The sequence below is a fragment of the Natator depressus genome, chromosome 9 (genome assembly GCF_965152275.1).
Source record: "Natator depressus isolate rNatDep1 chromosome 9, rNatDep2.hap1, whole genome shotgun sequence".
In the NCBI taxonomy this organism is placed as follows: Eukaryota; Metazoa; Chordata; order Testudines; family Cheloniidae; genus Natator; species Natator depressus.
In genome coordinates, this window is record NC_134242.1 from 61,541,125 (window position 1) to 61,557,593 (window position 16,469).

At 51.4% G+C, this 16,469-nt stretch overlaps 1 protein-coding gene across 3 annotated transcripts in view; it reads right to left on the bottom strand.

Annotated features, from left to right (window-relative positions):
- Positions 1 to 6,593: 6,593 nt before the first annotated feature.
- The window catches only part of KLF8 (KLF transcription factor 8), a 95,783-nt gene continuing 85,907 nt past the window's right edge, over positions 6,594 to 16,469 (bottom strand). For all 3 annotated transcript variants that reach the window (XM_074964367.1, XM_074964366.1, XM_074964365.1), the window contains one exon: positions 6,594 to 13,746. In XM_074964367.1, the coding sequence (XP_074820468.1) occupies positions 13,565 to 13,746 (182 nt within the window). In that variant the 3' untranslated portion in view covers positions 6,594 to 13,564. The remainder of the gene's footprint in view (positions 13,747 to 16,469) is intronic.

The window sequence follows — 16,469 nt, forward strand, 5'->3', positions numbered from 1 at the left end:
CTAGTCATGATCAGGGATATGTCAGGAGATTCAGCATTTGTTAGGCCTGGGCTGCTAACAGTCAGTGATTCCTGCGGCGGCCCTGTCTGCCTGGGGTGGGAGCAGATCTTGTGTCCCAGCTAGAGCGATTCTGTTCCATAATGTCATCAGGGAGCAATGCTGGACACAAAGAACCTGTTTCCAGAGGAACTGACCCCAAAAAGGAGGTCATGGACTCTACCCACTGGGAGAGAAGTCAACTCAGGCGATCTACTGGATCAACCCAATTGGGTTCCCTGCTGGTATCTCTGAGGAAAGGGTCGCCATTGTCTTCGCCAACTGGAACTGGCGTCTCCAGCAGCTCAGCGACTGCCCCAAACTGCATCCCACTGCCTGACATCACGCTGGAGTGACTGTCCTGCCAGCATGCACAGACACACATGCACGCACGGACACTCCCCCCACACTAGTTCTGGGGCCAGAGCAGCTGAGCTGAAGAAAGAGGCTGGAGGAGTTGCATTATGGCCTTAGAACAAACCAGGGGTCACCAAAGGGAAACAAATTGATGGTTATTCGAGGGAAGGGTGAAGAGTTCAGATTCTTCCTTGGAAATAATAATTGAGATGAGATATCTGTACCTTACCCCAGAGTGCAGTCTGCAGACAGAGCCAGAGCATAGAGAAACCGACCTTGCAGTTAGCAAAGTTACTGTTGGATTCAGCATCGTTCAGAGGGAAAAATGATGCAGGGCATTTTTAGGACTATAGTTATCCCTGTGTTTGGTTTGATCATTTACCCTTTGCAACTACCCATTTTGCACACACTCTTGTGGTAGCTGTGCATTTTGAATGCACTGCTGTTCACCTAAAGTGTTTGAAAACCTGGTGCTTAAAGTGTCACTGCTAAGCTTAAGAATTAGCACCCTAACCAAGCTGAAAGTATATATTTCTCTGAGCTCTTGTTTCAGGCTGTCGGCCCACATCGCTGTATCGGTTACACTTGGCTTCAGTTTGCATGGAAATGTAGCTGGGGGGTTTTAAGCAAAAGTGTGCATTCTGCAGATGCTGGATGTGTCTTGGGGCTAGATCAAGACCTTAAGCTGGCCAGTCCCAGTCAATGGGGAGGGGCCTCAACACCATGCCTCAAGCAAATGTGGTTCCTGGCTAGAGGGCTTGTGGAAACAGCCCGTTTTAAGCAGCTCTTGGTGAATAGTCAGAGAAAGCAAATTTCAAATGTGTAATTGTGAGCATTCACAGTGGAAACCTGATCCTAATGGGTACCTACAGCCAGTCAGGGAGTAGAAACTTACCGAGGGAGCTGTGTGTCCAATCAAAGCAGCTCAGATTTGAAATACTGAATACTCGCTCATGGGCAAGCTACAGGCCAAGAGCTATTTGGCAAGCGCGTTCGGATAGCCAGCACATCAGAGGAAGTGGCTCTCTGCTGAGGAACAAGCCAAGGAGTTGCTCACAGGTGAAATTCATCACCACCATGCTTTGTTGGGCATTCTCCGCTTAGCTTTTCTGGGTTCATCGCCGGCGGGGAATGCTGTGCTCCCAAGCCCAGGCCAATAACCACACCACCCACCCACAACAAATGGCTCTATTTCGCTAGTTTTGTGTAGGAATCCTAAAATATACACATGCACACACATTCCTGCAAATAGATGTGGCCACAGAGAAATAGGAGCCATTGGCCAAAGGGTCCGATATTTAAGACGCCATAGGCAGGTACAATGTAGTTTGGGTGGAGGTGCTAGAGAGCTTACAAAACACAAGGATTCAACAAGTCTGTTGTGCTGTGATTCCCCCTGGTACCTGGCAGTGGGTTGGGAGCGTAAGAGAGCAATTCATAGATGCCAAGTGGGAAACAAATCCCAAGCTCTCCGTAAAAGCTGATTTTTAAAATTCCCTTTGCCTTTAGCTCCAACACACACAGCCGGTGGGGGCTTTGTGCCTGGCTGGTCCTGGGCTGCTGTATCAGCCTTTTGCAACCACTGGCAGCTGGAGCAAGGGTCTGACACAGCCAGCCAGCCAGCTCAACAGCAAGGCCTCTCCTGCCACTTTGCATCCCCTGCCAAGCTTCTGCCTTCAGCCACAGCAATAGCCGTGTGTCTGTGCTGCACTTGGCTGGCTGCTGGAACAACCCTTTTCTCTTATCTGTAAGGGCTTTCAAGGACTTCTTTGGAATCTTGAATATTTAGTTTGTTTCTGGGTCCAGGCCTGACTCCAGCCCCAGCTCCTCGCATCACCGGGCTGAAGCGGTTTCAAGGGAGGCCCATGGCAGTGTCCCCAGTGGGTACTGGACCCCTTGCTATGAAACACACACAAAGGAGCTCCACTGTATAAACAAGTACAGACATTCCTAACCGAGCAGCCCAGCACAAACACCCCCAATCCTCTGGGGCGGAGGAGCTTTTCCTAGAATCACTGAGGATCTGCCAGACACTTCTCGCTGGTCGCATACCCTCTCCCGCTGCTACCGCCATCAGTCACACCTTAAAGCCAGCACGGTTACCTGTGGCCAGAGGTTTGGAAGCAATGCTACAAGCCACCTTGAGCTGGATTTTAAAAGGCATGGAGAAACCCTGGATCCAGTTGTAGTCACTGGGCATGGGGGTTGTATGGTACTTCTGAAAGTCACCCTCCCTTCCCCCTCCGGAATTGATGCACCCACAAATCACTGGCCATGACTGAGACTTTGGGTGTAAACCTCTTGCAGCTGGAGCTAGGCCTGCCCTGCCACCATTAGCCTCATTTCAGTTGGGTCTCAGGCTGGACAGTTTGCCTAGTGGTAAGTGCTCTGCCTTCAGTTCCCCCACCTGGCCCCCTCCCACCCACTTGTGCCAAGGCAGCTGGCTCTGCCCTTGCAGGGATGGGGTCTTTCCAGTCACCCTAGCATCAGCCACCAGCAACTTCAGCCTCATAAGCACTCAGCTGGCAGGTTCCTGGGGAAGGGGCTGGGAGTGGGATGCTGAAGCCAACCCAGCACCTGAGCGGCCAGAGTGCTGCACAGAAATGTTGTCTAGTGGGCTATAAGTAGGCCCCGTGTTCTAATCCCAGCTGTAACACTGATTCCCTCTAGGTCCTGGGGAAAGTGGCTTGAGCTCCCCCTGCCTCGGCTTCCCTCTCCATAAAATAGGGATAACATTGCATCCCCAGTAGCCAGTGCTGCATGTGAGGTTAAAGATCTGCCATAGTCCGCAATAGTGGACTACTGAATGCTGAAGTTATTGTTTAATCTGGGAAGTGTTTTGAGATCCACTGATGAAAAGCCCTTAGAGATGGGCAAAGAATGATCATTAATTATTCCAGTGTTGGGCACAGAGATCAAAAGCGTTTAAAAGAAGCTACCCATTTCATAGGATATTTATGGCAAAAACTTCTGCAACATTCAGACCGTTTGGTCCCTTCTGCGCTGAGACAGAGCCGCAGGAACAGGCCTGGGGTTATATTTCCTCTCCCATTGCCAGAGCACGTGGGACTGAATTGTTTAGAATCTCATAGACTTTGTCAGAAGGGACCATCATGAGCATCTAATCTGACCTCCTGCACATCGCAGGCACAGAATCTCCCACTCCTGAAATAGACCCCTAACATCTGGCTGAGTTACCGAAATCCTCAAATCATGGTTTAAAGACTTCAAGTTACAGAGAATCCACCATTTACTCTAGTTCAAACTTGCAAGTGACCCGTGCCCCCATGCTACAGAGGAAGGCGAACCCCTCCCCCACTCCCTGGTCTCTGCCAAGCTGACCCAAGGGAAAATTCCAAATATGGTGATCAGTTAGACCCCGAGCATGTGGGCAAGACCCACCAGGCAGCTCCCTGGGAACAAATTCTCTATAGTAAGACAAAGTCCTCCCATCTCGTGTCCCAGCACCAGCTGTTGGAGATATTTGCTGCTGGCAGTCGCAGATGGGCTACATGCCATTGTAGGCAGTCTAGTCCTACCATCCCCTCCATAAACTTATCACACACAGTCCTGAAGCCAGTTAGGGTTTTTGCCCTCCTTTGGAAGGCTGTTCCAGTCCTTCACTCCTCTGATGCTTTGTCTAGCCTGTGCTCGACAGGCACAGGCCAAAGCCTGGTTTGATGGGGGTTGGCCTAACCCACGTTTAAATACAGATGGGCTCTTGAATTCAAAGTTTACCACATTCAGATCCAGGCTTTGAGGGTTCGGGTCTATCTCAGCTTTTAAGCTAATTCTGCCAAACTGGGTTTCATCCCCAGGGCATGTGGGATGGGACGTGCCTAGTGAAAACAGATGCCCTGGACTCAGGGCTCGGCTGGAAGGAAGGGAGAGAGATCTGCAGAGAGTGGGACTAGCCTTATTAATCATTTTTAAGGCTGCATATTTCCTCTCCATCTGGCTTGGTTCATGGGAGAGGACAGTGGAAAACAACTGGCTCCATCTCTGTGACAGTCAGTGACGTCCCCTGCCCCCTTTCATAGCACAGAGGGATGGCCTGTCTGAAGTTCAAGGACACTTTGGCCTTGCCTACTCTTAGATTCCCCCCACCCCGCAAGTTTACCGGTGTGGCTCCCGGCAGCTCAGCACCAGCCATAGCTGGAAGGGTGGAAAGTCCCTGTGCCTCCCAGGTACCACCGTACCATCTAAGCCTGCTCTGCATAAGCAGGGCCGGCTCTCGGCACCAGCAAAACAAGCAGGTGCTTGGGGCGGCACATTTCTAGGGACGGCCTTTTGGCGCCGGCCATGCCGCCCCCTAGAAATGTGCCCCCAGCTCGCCTCCGCTCCGCCTCCACCCGCTCCCCTGAGCACGCCACCGCCGCCGCTCGCCTTCTCCCCCGTCCCTCCCTTCCAGGCTTGCCACTGTTCGGCGCGGCAAGCCTGGGAGGGAGGAGAAGCCGAGCGGCGGCGCGCTCGGGGGAGGGGGCGGTGGTGGAGTGGAGGCAAGCTAGGGCGGGTCGGGGGGTTGCGGTGGGGGAGCCGCAGGAAGCAATGGGGGAGGGGGGAAATGCGGCACGCCCAGGGGAGGAGGCGGGGCCGGGGATTTGGGGAAGGGGCGGAGTCAGGGCAGAGCCGGGGGGGCACGAAAAAAAAGCGGGGGCAGCCAAAATTTTTTTTGCTTGGGGCGGCAAAAATCCTAGAGCCGGCCCTGGGCATAAGATCAGACAGCACGGTGAGCAAACAGCCCCTAGCCCCCTACACCACGCCCACTGGCAGGAGCACTGCTGAAACTGCCCCAGCAGTAGCAGCGGGGAGACTGTTTTTCAAAATCTTGGTGGAGGCCCAGCCTGTACACTCCAGCCTTGCTAGAGGACAGGGCAGTGTTGGAATCGGGACAGCAGACAACCGTGCTGCGAGCCGGTCTCCAGCCCTGGCTGTAGCTGTGGTGCTGACAGACCCTCAGAGCAGACACTAGTGGTGTCCCGGAGTCCCCAGCAGCCGAGTGTCTCTCAGCCCTGCAAAGAGCCGGAAGGTGCTGTAAATGCTACTTCGCCTTGACTTCCTGCAGGAATGAAGACGTTGCCAGAGTCGGTCCCCAGCCGTGAAGAGCAGCAAGCCCTGCGTTAGGCTGGATTGCCCTGCCATGGCGCAGCCTGCCTTATGGGGCGGGAGGGGACAGGGAAAGGCAGCTAGAGCGAATGGGGCTCCTGACACTACAGGATGGGGAGGCTCAGTCTCCACCCCAATCACCGCTAGAATACCCCAGCGGGAGCAGAGGAGGGGGAATTATAGGCAGTCATGTGGGGGACGGGGGTTCAGACACCGGGTAGGTCTCTGTAAAGGGATGGAGGTTGGGCTTGGCCTAGATCATCCCCAAAGGGGAAGCAGCCAAATCCCCACGTCTCTGCTCAGGCTGCACTATCATGGACATCCAGGGGAGTTGCAGGTGCTCAGTCCTGGGGGCTCCTCTGAATGAGCTGATATCCTAGCGTCGGCAACAGCAGGCCCAAGCCCGACCCAGCGTGGAGTGCCCTCAGCTTCCACTGACGTTACTGGGAGAAGCAGCATGAGCCGCTTGGTAGAGTCCTGGCCTGGGACTCAGGAGAGCTCTGCCGCTGACCTACTGTGTGACCTTCCCTACTCTGTGCCTTAGTTTCCCTTCCTAGCCTGCACCTGTCTTGCCTAGTTAGCCTGTAAGCCCTTTGGAGCAGGGACTTGCTCGCCATGTGTATGTTCAGCACCTACAGCAAAGTCCTGGAGGGAGCCTCTAGAAAACTACTGTACAATAACGAACAGATGTTCAGTTCATCTCAGGATCAAGGTCTGAAGCCAGAAAGGCATTTGGAAATGAAATTCCTGCCCTCTGTGGAAAATGAAGCCATCAGCAGCCTGGCTGGGGGGTAGGGAGAAGTATTCCAACATCCTTTGAAACTATCAAAGGGGCAGCCAGCTCCCAGGGCCTCTTTCCCAGGGTTTGGGATGTGCCCACGGCATACTAGGACAGGACTTTAGGAGCTTAGTCCATGCTGGGAGGATACTCAGGCAGTGCAGCTGTGATCGATGTGCCCTTAAGTATGAAGTCCCAATATGTCTGTAGAAGTAGATCCCAGTAGCTGGGGATATAAGAGGGCTAAGATCCCATTGGAAGGAAAAATAAAACAACATTCCCAAGTTTAAAATACCATTTTATTAATTAAAAAAAAAAACAAAAAAACAGTACAACAATCAAACTGGATAAGATCACTCAATACACAGGGTCACAACAACCATCCCATCCAAACCACTTCATCTTCTCTGGGCTGTAGGAGAGCAAGGCCCCAAAAGAGGGTTGAGGGCGGGGGAAGGAGTGATTGCTTGGTCATGCAAACCTACTGCAGGCTTTTACTCTTCCAATCAGTCTTTCTGTAGGGCTAGGATCTGGCTCAGAGCCACTACTGAACTTACCGTTTGCAGGGTGGGCTTGTGTTCCATATGACACATCATTAAAATAATGGACCCAGGGAAAGGTAAGGAGCAGCAGCAGAAAGGATGCAGAGATAGAGATCGGCTAAAACAAATCCACAGCGCGCAGGGAAAGAACTAGCCATGAACAGAAAACTCAGCCAGAGTCGCGGACAACACAGAGCCAGCCAAATCTGCGTTCCCAGCATGTTTCAGTGGTGCCAGTAACTCTCTGATCACCAGTTAGTAACAACACACATTAAATGCCACACCAGCAGGGCCAAGAGGATCTCCCAGGCGGGGCTGGGAACACAACCCAATTGGAGGTGGTGGAAGAGCGGTTTTGGTTTGATCCAAAAATAAGAGCAAAACCCAAGAATTTGGGGAGCTGATTTACATACCCGCCCCCTCCCCTGATGCCAACAACTAGGGCATAAAGGGTCCTTGACAGAGAACAGTGAGGGGCCAGATTTACACGAAGCACCCCCCCGCTGAAGGCAAGCTCAGTGAGGTGCTTCTCTCAGGGCGGATGATGCCAGAGGCAGCTAGTGGGGCAGGGCTGGGGAATCAGGTCTGAGCTGCTGGGGGCGGCGGTCCCATTGCAGCTTCTCAGCTGTCTGGGAAGCACCAGACCCAGGAAGCCAGTATGATGCACAGCTGGAAAGGTGAGGGTTTCCAATGGCGTCACATGCCACTTGCACAAAGCGTCCATCATTGCAGCCTTCACATCGCCTGCAGCCCACACAAGCCCACGGCACGCGTGCACTTCGTTATAAGTTATTTAATATTAAAAATAAAATAATAATACTTTTCACTTCATAGCACCTTTCATCCAAGGATCTCAAAGCACTTTGCAAACATCGAAGGAAGCCTCACAACACCCCTGTGAGGTAGGTTAAGTATTATTATCCCCATTTGACAGATGGGGAAAACTGAGGCACAGAGAAAAAAATGACTTGCCCAAGGTCACACCGCATGTCTGCGGCAGAGCTGGGAATAGAACCCAGGAGTCCTGAGCCCTGCGTTTCTGCTCTAAGCACTAGAGAGAACGGTCTTACCAAGTGAAAGTTGGAGAAAGGCCCAGATCCTCACACATGTTTAGGCGCCTAACTTCCATTGATACTAAATGCCTGGGAGAATCTGGGCCCAAGGGGATCTGCCCCTGTTCAAGCCATTGTCCCATCGCATGCAACTCACATTTGGACCACAACATGTGAAGAGTGTGATCCCCAAAAGCTCCAGCCCTCACCCAATTTCTGTGGTGGGACAGGGGTAGGATAGGAGTGGTGGGGGCTTTGCTCAGCCTGCACCCACAACCCCATTGTGGCTGGATGTTCCTGCAGCTCAAGTAACCAGCACTGACATTGTTCACTGATGCTTACACTGAATGTCATCACTTCAGACTTACAGGTTTCAGAGTAACAGCCGTGTTAGTCTGTATTCGCAAAAAGAAAAGGAGTACTTGTGGCACCTTAGAGACTAACCAATTAATTTAGCTGTAGCTCACAAAAGCTTATGCTCAAATAAATTGGTTAGTCTCTAAGGTGCCACAAGTACTCCTTTTCTTTTTACTTCAGAGTTAATGGCCCATGGATGGGCGAGGCAGTTCACACCTCTGCAAGCTCTAATTTCCCGGTCATATATCCACTGAGTCAGGGACGCAATACTGGATCAGAAGATGCAGGAGACCTGCTCAACCCCAGCTCACTCAGCCACTGAGAAAGCGCCAGGTTTGCCTCATCCCCCTCCATTGCATTTTCCCTTCTGAGCCATGTGCAAGCGGAAGCAGAAGTTAAGTACCCCACCTAGCTTCAAATTGGGAGAAAGCACGGTCTGATTGTTCAGGCATGCCAACAGACGATACCCGAAACAGCACACATCTACTCTGCCTTGGAGCAGACGGGGTGCAGCAAGCCCTGTCTACAGACATAACCAAGTTTCAAAACACTGCTGGGAAGTCTGATTTGGGCCCAAGTGTGTTGGAAACAGGGTGATTTGGGGGGGGCTCCAATTCAAGACAGCTTAAAGGGGCTTGGAAATGCTCAAAACCCACCCTCTGGAAATCAGGCCCCTTTAAAAGGACTCTAAAGCTGGTCAATTCTAAAAACTGAGGCACCCAAAGTGACTTTTGAAAATCTTGACTGGTATTTTCATTCCCACGTGGCACAGAAAAACCCCAGAGTTATAATCAGGGCAAGAAACTCAGTTCTAACCCTGATAAATATCTAGACAAGAACCCGGGGCCTTAACCTTCCCTCCATCCCGGTGTAAAGAGGCAAAAAACCAATCCGCACTAAAACAAATCATATTTCATAACAGTTTAAACACACCGAGTCTGTCTACACCGCAGTAAAAGGCCCACGACATGGCCGCAGCAGGCCTGGGTCAGCTGACTTAGCTCATGGAGGTCGGGCTGCAGTACTATAAAATTGCAGTGTAGACATTAGGGCTGGAGCCCAAGCTCTGAGACCCCGCGAGGGGGGTGGGCTCTGAGACTTGGTGATGCAGGTTTTTAATCACAGTGTAGACATTCCCAAGGGGCCAAATCCTCTGCTGGTGTAAGACTGTCAGCGGTCTATTGACTTCCATGGAACTATGACCATTGACACCAGCTGAGGATCTGGGCCCAGACTGTCCAAGGTATTTAGGGGCCTAACACCCATTGATTTCAATGAGAGAAAAGCATCTAAAGACTTTAGAGGATCTGGGCCCTGACCCGTAGGGCCCAATTGTCTGAGATTCTCAGCACCCACAACTCAACTGAAATCCATGGGAGCGTGGGTGGGCTTGGGGACTACTTTGAAAATCAGGCTCCTGATTATTTTATTTTTCATAGTGTAGACGGGGCAGCGAGGCCTCCAGCAGTCTGTCTTTGCATGCTCCTAGCTACTGAATCCAGCAGGCAGCGGGTTAGTAGTTTAAGGAGAGGAGGGTGGAATAGAGCAACTGAGCAAGGCTAAGAACCAACTCATCAATAACGCCATCTTTCAACGTTTGTGTATTACAGCTGGTCACAATTTGTTCTGCATCCCAAAAATTTGTGCATGTCCAAAAACTGTATGTTCTGGAAGCTTTTCATGGATGTTTTATTTGAAATGTATCATTTTTCTACTTTTACTTTTCTCCTTTTCTTTTGTCCCCCTTCTTTTCCTCACCCCCTGCCATCTTCAATGGGAACGGGAAAAAATGAGTTTGTTGAAAAAGACAAATTGAGGGGCCTGGGAGAGGAATAGTGAAAATAAATGGGTTCATTTTGAGCCTTGCAAAAAGAAAACAATTTCAAAACTTTTTCACAAAACCAGCTCTATTAATAATGTAATCTTGGCTACTAACACCGTCTCGGATCATGGTATCCGAAGGCAATTTGAAGCATCCCATTCTTTCCCATATCATCTGAGTCTGTAGGCCATCTACAGTTCTCGCTGTCTCAACATTGCCAACTCAGGAAGTCAGTTTCACTTCTGGGTTCCCAGCCCTGCAATGTTTGGGCTACAAACACTTCAAGGGAGGGATTTATTTGTTTAAAGAAATTTTCAAATGTCTACTTCCAAATTCTACTTCCAAAGTACTTCCAAATTCTAAATGTAAATGCTATTTTCTTTAGACTTATATTGTTAAACTCCATAGAAACAGATCTATTGCTCTTAAGTTTTGTAAAAGCCTTTTTTATTTATTTATTGGGGGGGCGGGGGTTGAAATCTAAATTTTGGAACCCAAAACTGTGCTTGACAACTTCTTCCCTTTATAGAGATCATGCCGAGAACCAAGAAAGGGGGATCTGTTTTTACTGGATTGAAACTACGGCCTTTTCCCTCCCACCAACCAAAAGACAAAAAAGCCTCTTTTTAAAAGCAAGACACACACCAATAAAATGCATCCACTTTCCATATTATTCCCATGTAGAAAAACGTCAAACAGTTTTGTACAAATATCTCACAGCTCAAGATTTTAAAATATTTCATGGTAAAAATCCCAAAGCAAAGCCTGCCCTGCTCAGACAGAGGGGAGCTACCGTTCCCTTTGACGTCTCTTGCCCTCCTCGTTTTCTTGTTGTGCTCTGTTGCATGTGTGCACGTGTGTGTTTTGCACGGACGCTCAGGAAACAGCAAACTGAAGAAATTAAAATCAAAACACATGGCCTGTCGGCTTCCCAGATCTCATCTCAGTATTGCCAACCCCGAGCATTCAAAAATCATGAGGTTTTTATAAAACACAATTTTGGGTGGGGCTTTTTTCGCTTGGAGCCTTTAGAGGTCACATGTTCAAAGTTTGCTCCACAACCAGGAAGGTAGGAAAAACTTTGCTCTTCAATGAAAGCTGAGATTGTCACCTGAGTCCAGGACCTGCAGCTTTAAGAAAAACACCAAATACAGCCAGAGTTGGCAACACTGAGGCCAGCCAGGTAACAGGAATGTGGGGGATGGGAAAAGTCTAGGCAGATCTGTGTTCCTGGTAGGCTGAGGATTGAAGTTCGGATGAAATAAGTTTACTTCCCCATGGAGCTAGCTGCCAGCTGCAAAGTGACCCAGATGGAATTTCAAATGCCAGCCTGTCTGGAACCTCACCCTAAACAACTGTCCTGCAGCTTCAAGCTTTGGAAAGGGCAGCAGGCCCTGTGGGATTTTCCCTCATGCAGAAAGACTTGTTCACGCCCTTGGAGGAAGGGACAATGCCTGGGGAGATCATTTCAGAGGAGGGCTGGCCTGCGTCAGAGGCAGGGCTTGGGATCTCGCTGCATAACCCGCAGTGGATAGTGGCCACACACCTCTTCCTCCCCTGCTATGGACTGGCTCCAGGTTCCACTGAGGCGCGAAGGAGCTGCAGTGGGTGGCAAGTTGATCAAAACACAGGCACTGACTTTTGGTTTTGCGGGTGGGTGCTCCTCTCCACCCCCTCCCTCCCGTGCGAGCGGCAGGCAGGGCTTCGGAGGGGGGTGGAGGGAGAGAGGCCAAGTGAGGGTGGGGCCTCAGGGTGGAGCAGGGGGTGGAGCACAGGTGGGGCCATGGTCCAGGCACCAGGGCCCACAAAAGATTAATCAGGCCCTGCAGCTGCTGGGCAACCCCTATTTTTTTAAGTGGGTGCTTCAGCCCTGGAGCACCCACAGAGTCGGCACCTATGGATCAAGAGCCTTCTTAAATGAAAGGGACGCAAGGAAGAAAGAGAATCTGCCCAGTGAAATGCAGTTGCGGGGCCTACATGAACTCAGCGCTGAGCTGGACTGGGGAGCAAAGGGGAAACAATGTGATAAGCAGAGCCACACGCAGCACCAAACATTTAACGGGACTCCCCAGTCTCTCCCCTTCAGCATATACATCATGTCAATACCAGGATTGCTGGCAGACTCTTGGCTTTAGCTGGAACACCAGATCCCTAGCCCAGGCTGGTGGTAGAACAAGGATCCAGCTTGCCTCATCTTGACGATCTTCTCCTTCCCGTCTCCCTCCCCCCACCAATTCCAGCCACTGCACTCGCCCCCTCTCCCGTGGGCAGCACAGAGGCTGTCTGGCAGGCGCACTCCATCCCTGCATTTGCCAAACTCAAATCCACCAGAGAGAAAGATGCAGACACAAAAAGGCGCATCTGGAAAAGCAGCAGGTTCTTAGCTCCGCCCCTGCAGAAGGGAAGGGGAAAAGCAATTCTTAAAAAAAAATATATATATATCAACTGTGCACGGACGTGTGTATTTCCAGCCCCGCAGCCCCCCCAAAATCAAGTCCAAAACGATCCAGTACAGAGCCCCATGAGTCCACCCACAGCACGGGGCCGGCTCAGCCTCTGTAGGCCAGACGAGCAATAGAAAAATGCAACAGTCCGTGTCCAGGCTGCCAGGTTTAAGTTAGAAACATATCTACTGTCCTATTCCTTGGCCCTGCAGCGTGGGCAGAATTCAGGGTCCCCAACCCACCCCCCCCTAAAATCAGATAAAATCATCACAGTTCCGTGTTCCGCAAAGTTTTCCCTTTTCTTTGTTCCTCGGGCCCTCCCTCCTCAGGTAACACCATGAGCCCCTTGTCCTCAAGTAATGAGGCCTCTTCGCTAACGGCCCGTTGCCCATGTGCTCATGAAAGAGAGAGATCAAGCCAAGGCCAGGTGGGCTCTCCAAGGCCAGCAGTACCTCAGGGAGTGCAAGGGATCAGCTAGGACAAGCCACGTTTGATGTGTCGTGGAACAGGAGAGGTGGCAGTGCCAGCTTCACAGGAATGGAGTCCTATTGCATCAGCCCGTTGGTAGGAGACGGCCAGCCCCTAGCCGTGAGCCAAACCCCCAGTCCAACCCCCAGCAGCAACCTTCTGCCCGCAGCGACGCCGTCCGGCCAGTCTGATTCACTCCCCAAGGCCAGGGTCGTGCTGGGGCTGTGCACACATGTGCCGGACACCCACTGTGTTTCCTGACCCAGGAGGGGAAGGCAATGTGCAAAAAAAAATCAAAGCCAGATGAAGAGCTGGGTGCCATTTCGAGGAATCCTGGGGCTTACCAGCCACTGAAGGAAGGGGAGGAGAACAGAAGAGAAGGAGCAGGGCATCTCTCCAGAGCCTCATTCTAGCTCTCATGTGTGTGGTAGGAGGTCTGCTTTCTCAGGTGTGGGCAGCCACAGGTGCCAAGCTGGCATCCAGCCTGCTGCCAGGCTGAATCAAGCTGGGGACGGTGCCTCCCGTCTCGCAGTCTCTCTGCTGTGGCTGGTGAGGCGGGGGTGGGCAGGTGGGGGGCAGTGGAGGAGCCGGAGGCCCTCCCCTTACATCATGATGTGCCGCCGGCGGTGCAGGGCCAGGTGGTCCGAGCGCGAGAAGCTGCGGTCACAGTCCGAGCAGCGGAAGGGCTTGATGCCCGTGTGCTTGCGGAAATGCCGGGTGAGCTCGTCGGAGCGGGCAAACTTCCAGGTGCAGCCTTCCCAGGTGCATTTGTACGGCTTCTCTCCTGCACAGGGAGCAGAGGGGACAGCTCAGTGCTTGGGCACACATCAAACTTCTACCTATTATGGCAGCACCCACAGGCCTCCGTCCAAATTAGGCAGTATCTATTAGGTGTATTGTGGTATCACCTATGGCTGTCAGCAGAGATCAGGCATTATTACTTACAAGGGGCATCACAGCAGTACCTACAAGCCTTAACCAAGATCAGATATTAAGGCCTGTAGGCTCTTAACAGCACTGCCCTACAGCACTTGGGTGCTGTAAAAGACTGTCAGCTGGTCAGATGCTGCGGTGATGTGGACCAGAGAAATAATAATGCCTGATCTGATAGTAATAATGCCTGATCTCAGTTATTTATTAGGTGCATTACAGTAGCATTTACCCACAGGCATTTACCCAGATCAGGGCTCCATCCTTGCTGCACAGTCACATGGTGAGGACACAGGCCCTGCCTCTTTCCCCCCGCCCCACCCAAGAAGCACTAGGAATGTCTGCTCTCTCCTGGCTCTGTTGGAAGACCTCAGGGAGGTAGAAGCAATCGGAGCATGCTGTGGCTTGGTGGAAGGTGGGAGGCTGTTGAACCTTTAACAAAAACTTCCCTTCTCCAAAATGTTATTTAGTCATTGACGCTACGCAGATGTAACAACATAAAAATCAATCCACAACAAAAACTGCTATAACCCTCTTGGAATGCCTCTGGGCTGGCATTTCCATCACCTCATGCTGTAGGTTTGCCAGCTCGAGTCTAAACCTGAAGAGCTATCTGAGACACTAGGAGGCTTTGTCAAGACCTAGGCAATCCTGGCTTGAAGGAGCCATGTACCCCTGCAGAGGGTTGTTATTATTGCTGGCGTAAGGGAGAGGGGGAGGAGCCTCCATGAGACTGGGGGCTGGAGGAGTTGCTAGGATACTGGAGGGGTGGCTAGGATACTGGCCTGGGTTGCTAGGATACCTGTGTGGGTGGGTAAGAGGATGCTGCTATGAGTGTTGTTAGGCTAGCGGGGCAGAGGTGGGAGCAATAGGACATCGGAGTTAAATGCCCCTTGGCTGCAGGGGTTATGCGCATGCCACGCAAGCATTTCAGAGCATCCGAGTGCTGTTCACAGCCCCTCTCCCATGGTATGAAATGGGGGTAGGCTGGAGAGCAGGGCGACATCCTTTGGTATAGAAATGGATGTTTTCGATTATTCTAGGAGGTTTATAACTGTATTTGTTTTCTCTCTCTCCAGCTGGGCTCACAATACTGAGACAAAGCAGCTTTCAGGCAGGGGGATATGAAAAAGAAACAGTGCCAAGGAACGCTTTCAGAATTCCCCACAAAGTTCAAAATACATTGTTTGCTAAAACACTTGGCATGATCCATAGATGTAATCGCACCCAAGTGGCTATGGCTGTGTGGACAGAGACCTAGAACTGGACTCAGTTCACTAGGAAGATAATGCACGGAGCAGAGCAACTGGGATGGCAGGTTTTGCCATTTTAGCAACTATACTGCAGAGCCATGTGCTCGTTAGGGCCAGAGAAACCCGGGACAGAAGAGGCCTGCTGATTAGCCATCCCTTGGCCAGTGCAGGAAAGTTCTCTACTCCATGTCCCCCATGGCACTGTCTATTCAGGTTAGACTCCATCCCTTCCCTCTATCCCACAGCTCTCCCTGTTGGTTGTAAGAGAGCTACACTCGCATTCTGCCTGCCTTCGCTGAAGTAGGTTCAGTCGGAGAGCAGCTGCAGAGAGTCTCATTAGAAGATGGAGAGGAAGATTGGCACTAGCCTGGGCTGTGGCCCAGCCAGCTTCAATTCCCTGCTCTGCCACTGACTTCCTGTGTGACCGTGGGCAAGTCACTTAGCCACTCTGTGCCTCAATTTCCCCAGCTGTACAATGGGGATAACAGCACTGGCCTACAGCACTTGGGTGCTGTAAAAGACTGTCAGCTGGTCAGATGCTGCGGTGATGTGGACCAGAGAAATACCAAAGACAGAAAGGATCAAGCAGTGCAATCCCTGCCTCAGTCTGACTGGGAGCGGGCCGGCTTTCTAAGTCTTGGCTCAAACGGCCTCATCAGCTTCAGGTGGATTTGTGTGGAGTAATGGCGCCATCTCGTGGTCAGACGGATTATTGGAGGAGAGGAAAATCAGGAACAGTCAACCTGGATTCACCAAGGGCAAGTCATGCCTGACCAACCTGATTGCCTTCTATGATGAGATAACTGGCTCTGTGGATATGGTGAATGCGGTGGACAATGGCTCCATGTCTAGTTGGCAGCCGGTGTCAAGTGGAGTGCCCCAGGGGTCGGTCCTGGGGCCGGTTTTGTTCAATATCTTCATAAATGATCTGGAGGATGGTGTGGATTGCACTCTCAGCAAATTTGCGGATGATACTAAACTGGGAGGAGTGGTAGATACGCTGGAGGGGAGGGATAGGATACAGAAGGACCTAGACAGATTGGAGGATTGGGCCAAAAGAAATCTGATGAGGTTCAATAAGGATAAGTGCAGGGTCCTACACTTAGGACGGAAGAATCCAATGCACCGCTACAGACTAGGGACCGAATGGCTAGGCAGCAGTTCTGCGGAAAAAGACCTAGGGGTGACAGTGGACAAGAAGCTGGATATGAGTCAGCAGTGTGCCCTTGTTGCCAAGAAGGCCAATGGCATTTTGGGATGTATAAGTAGGGGCATAGCGAGCAGATCGAGGGACGTGATCGTTCCCCTCTATTCGACACTGGTG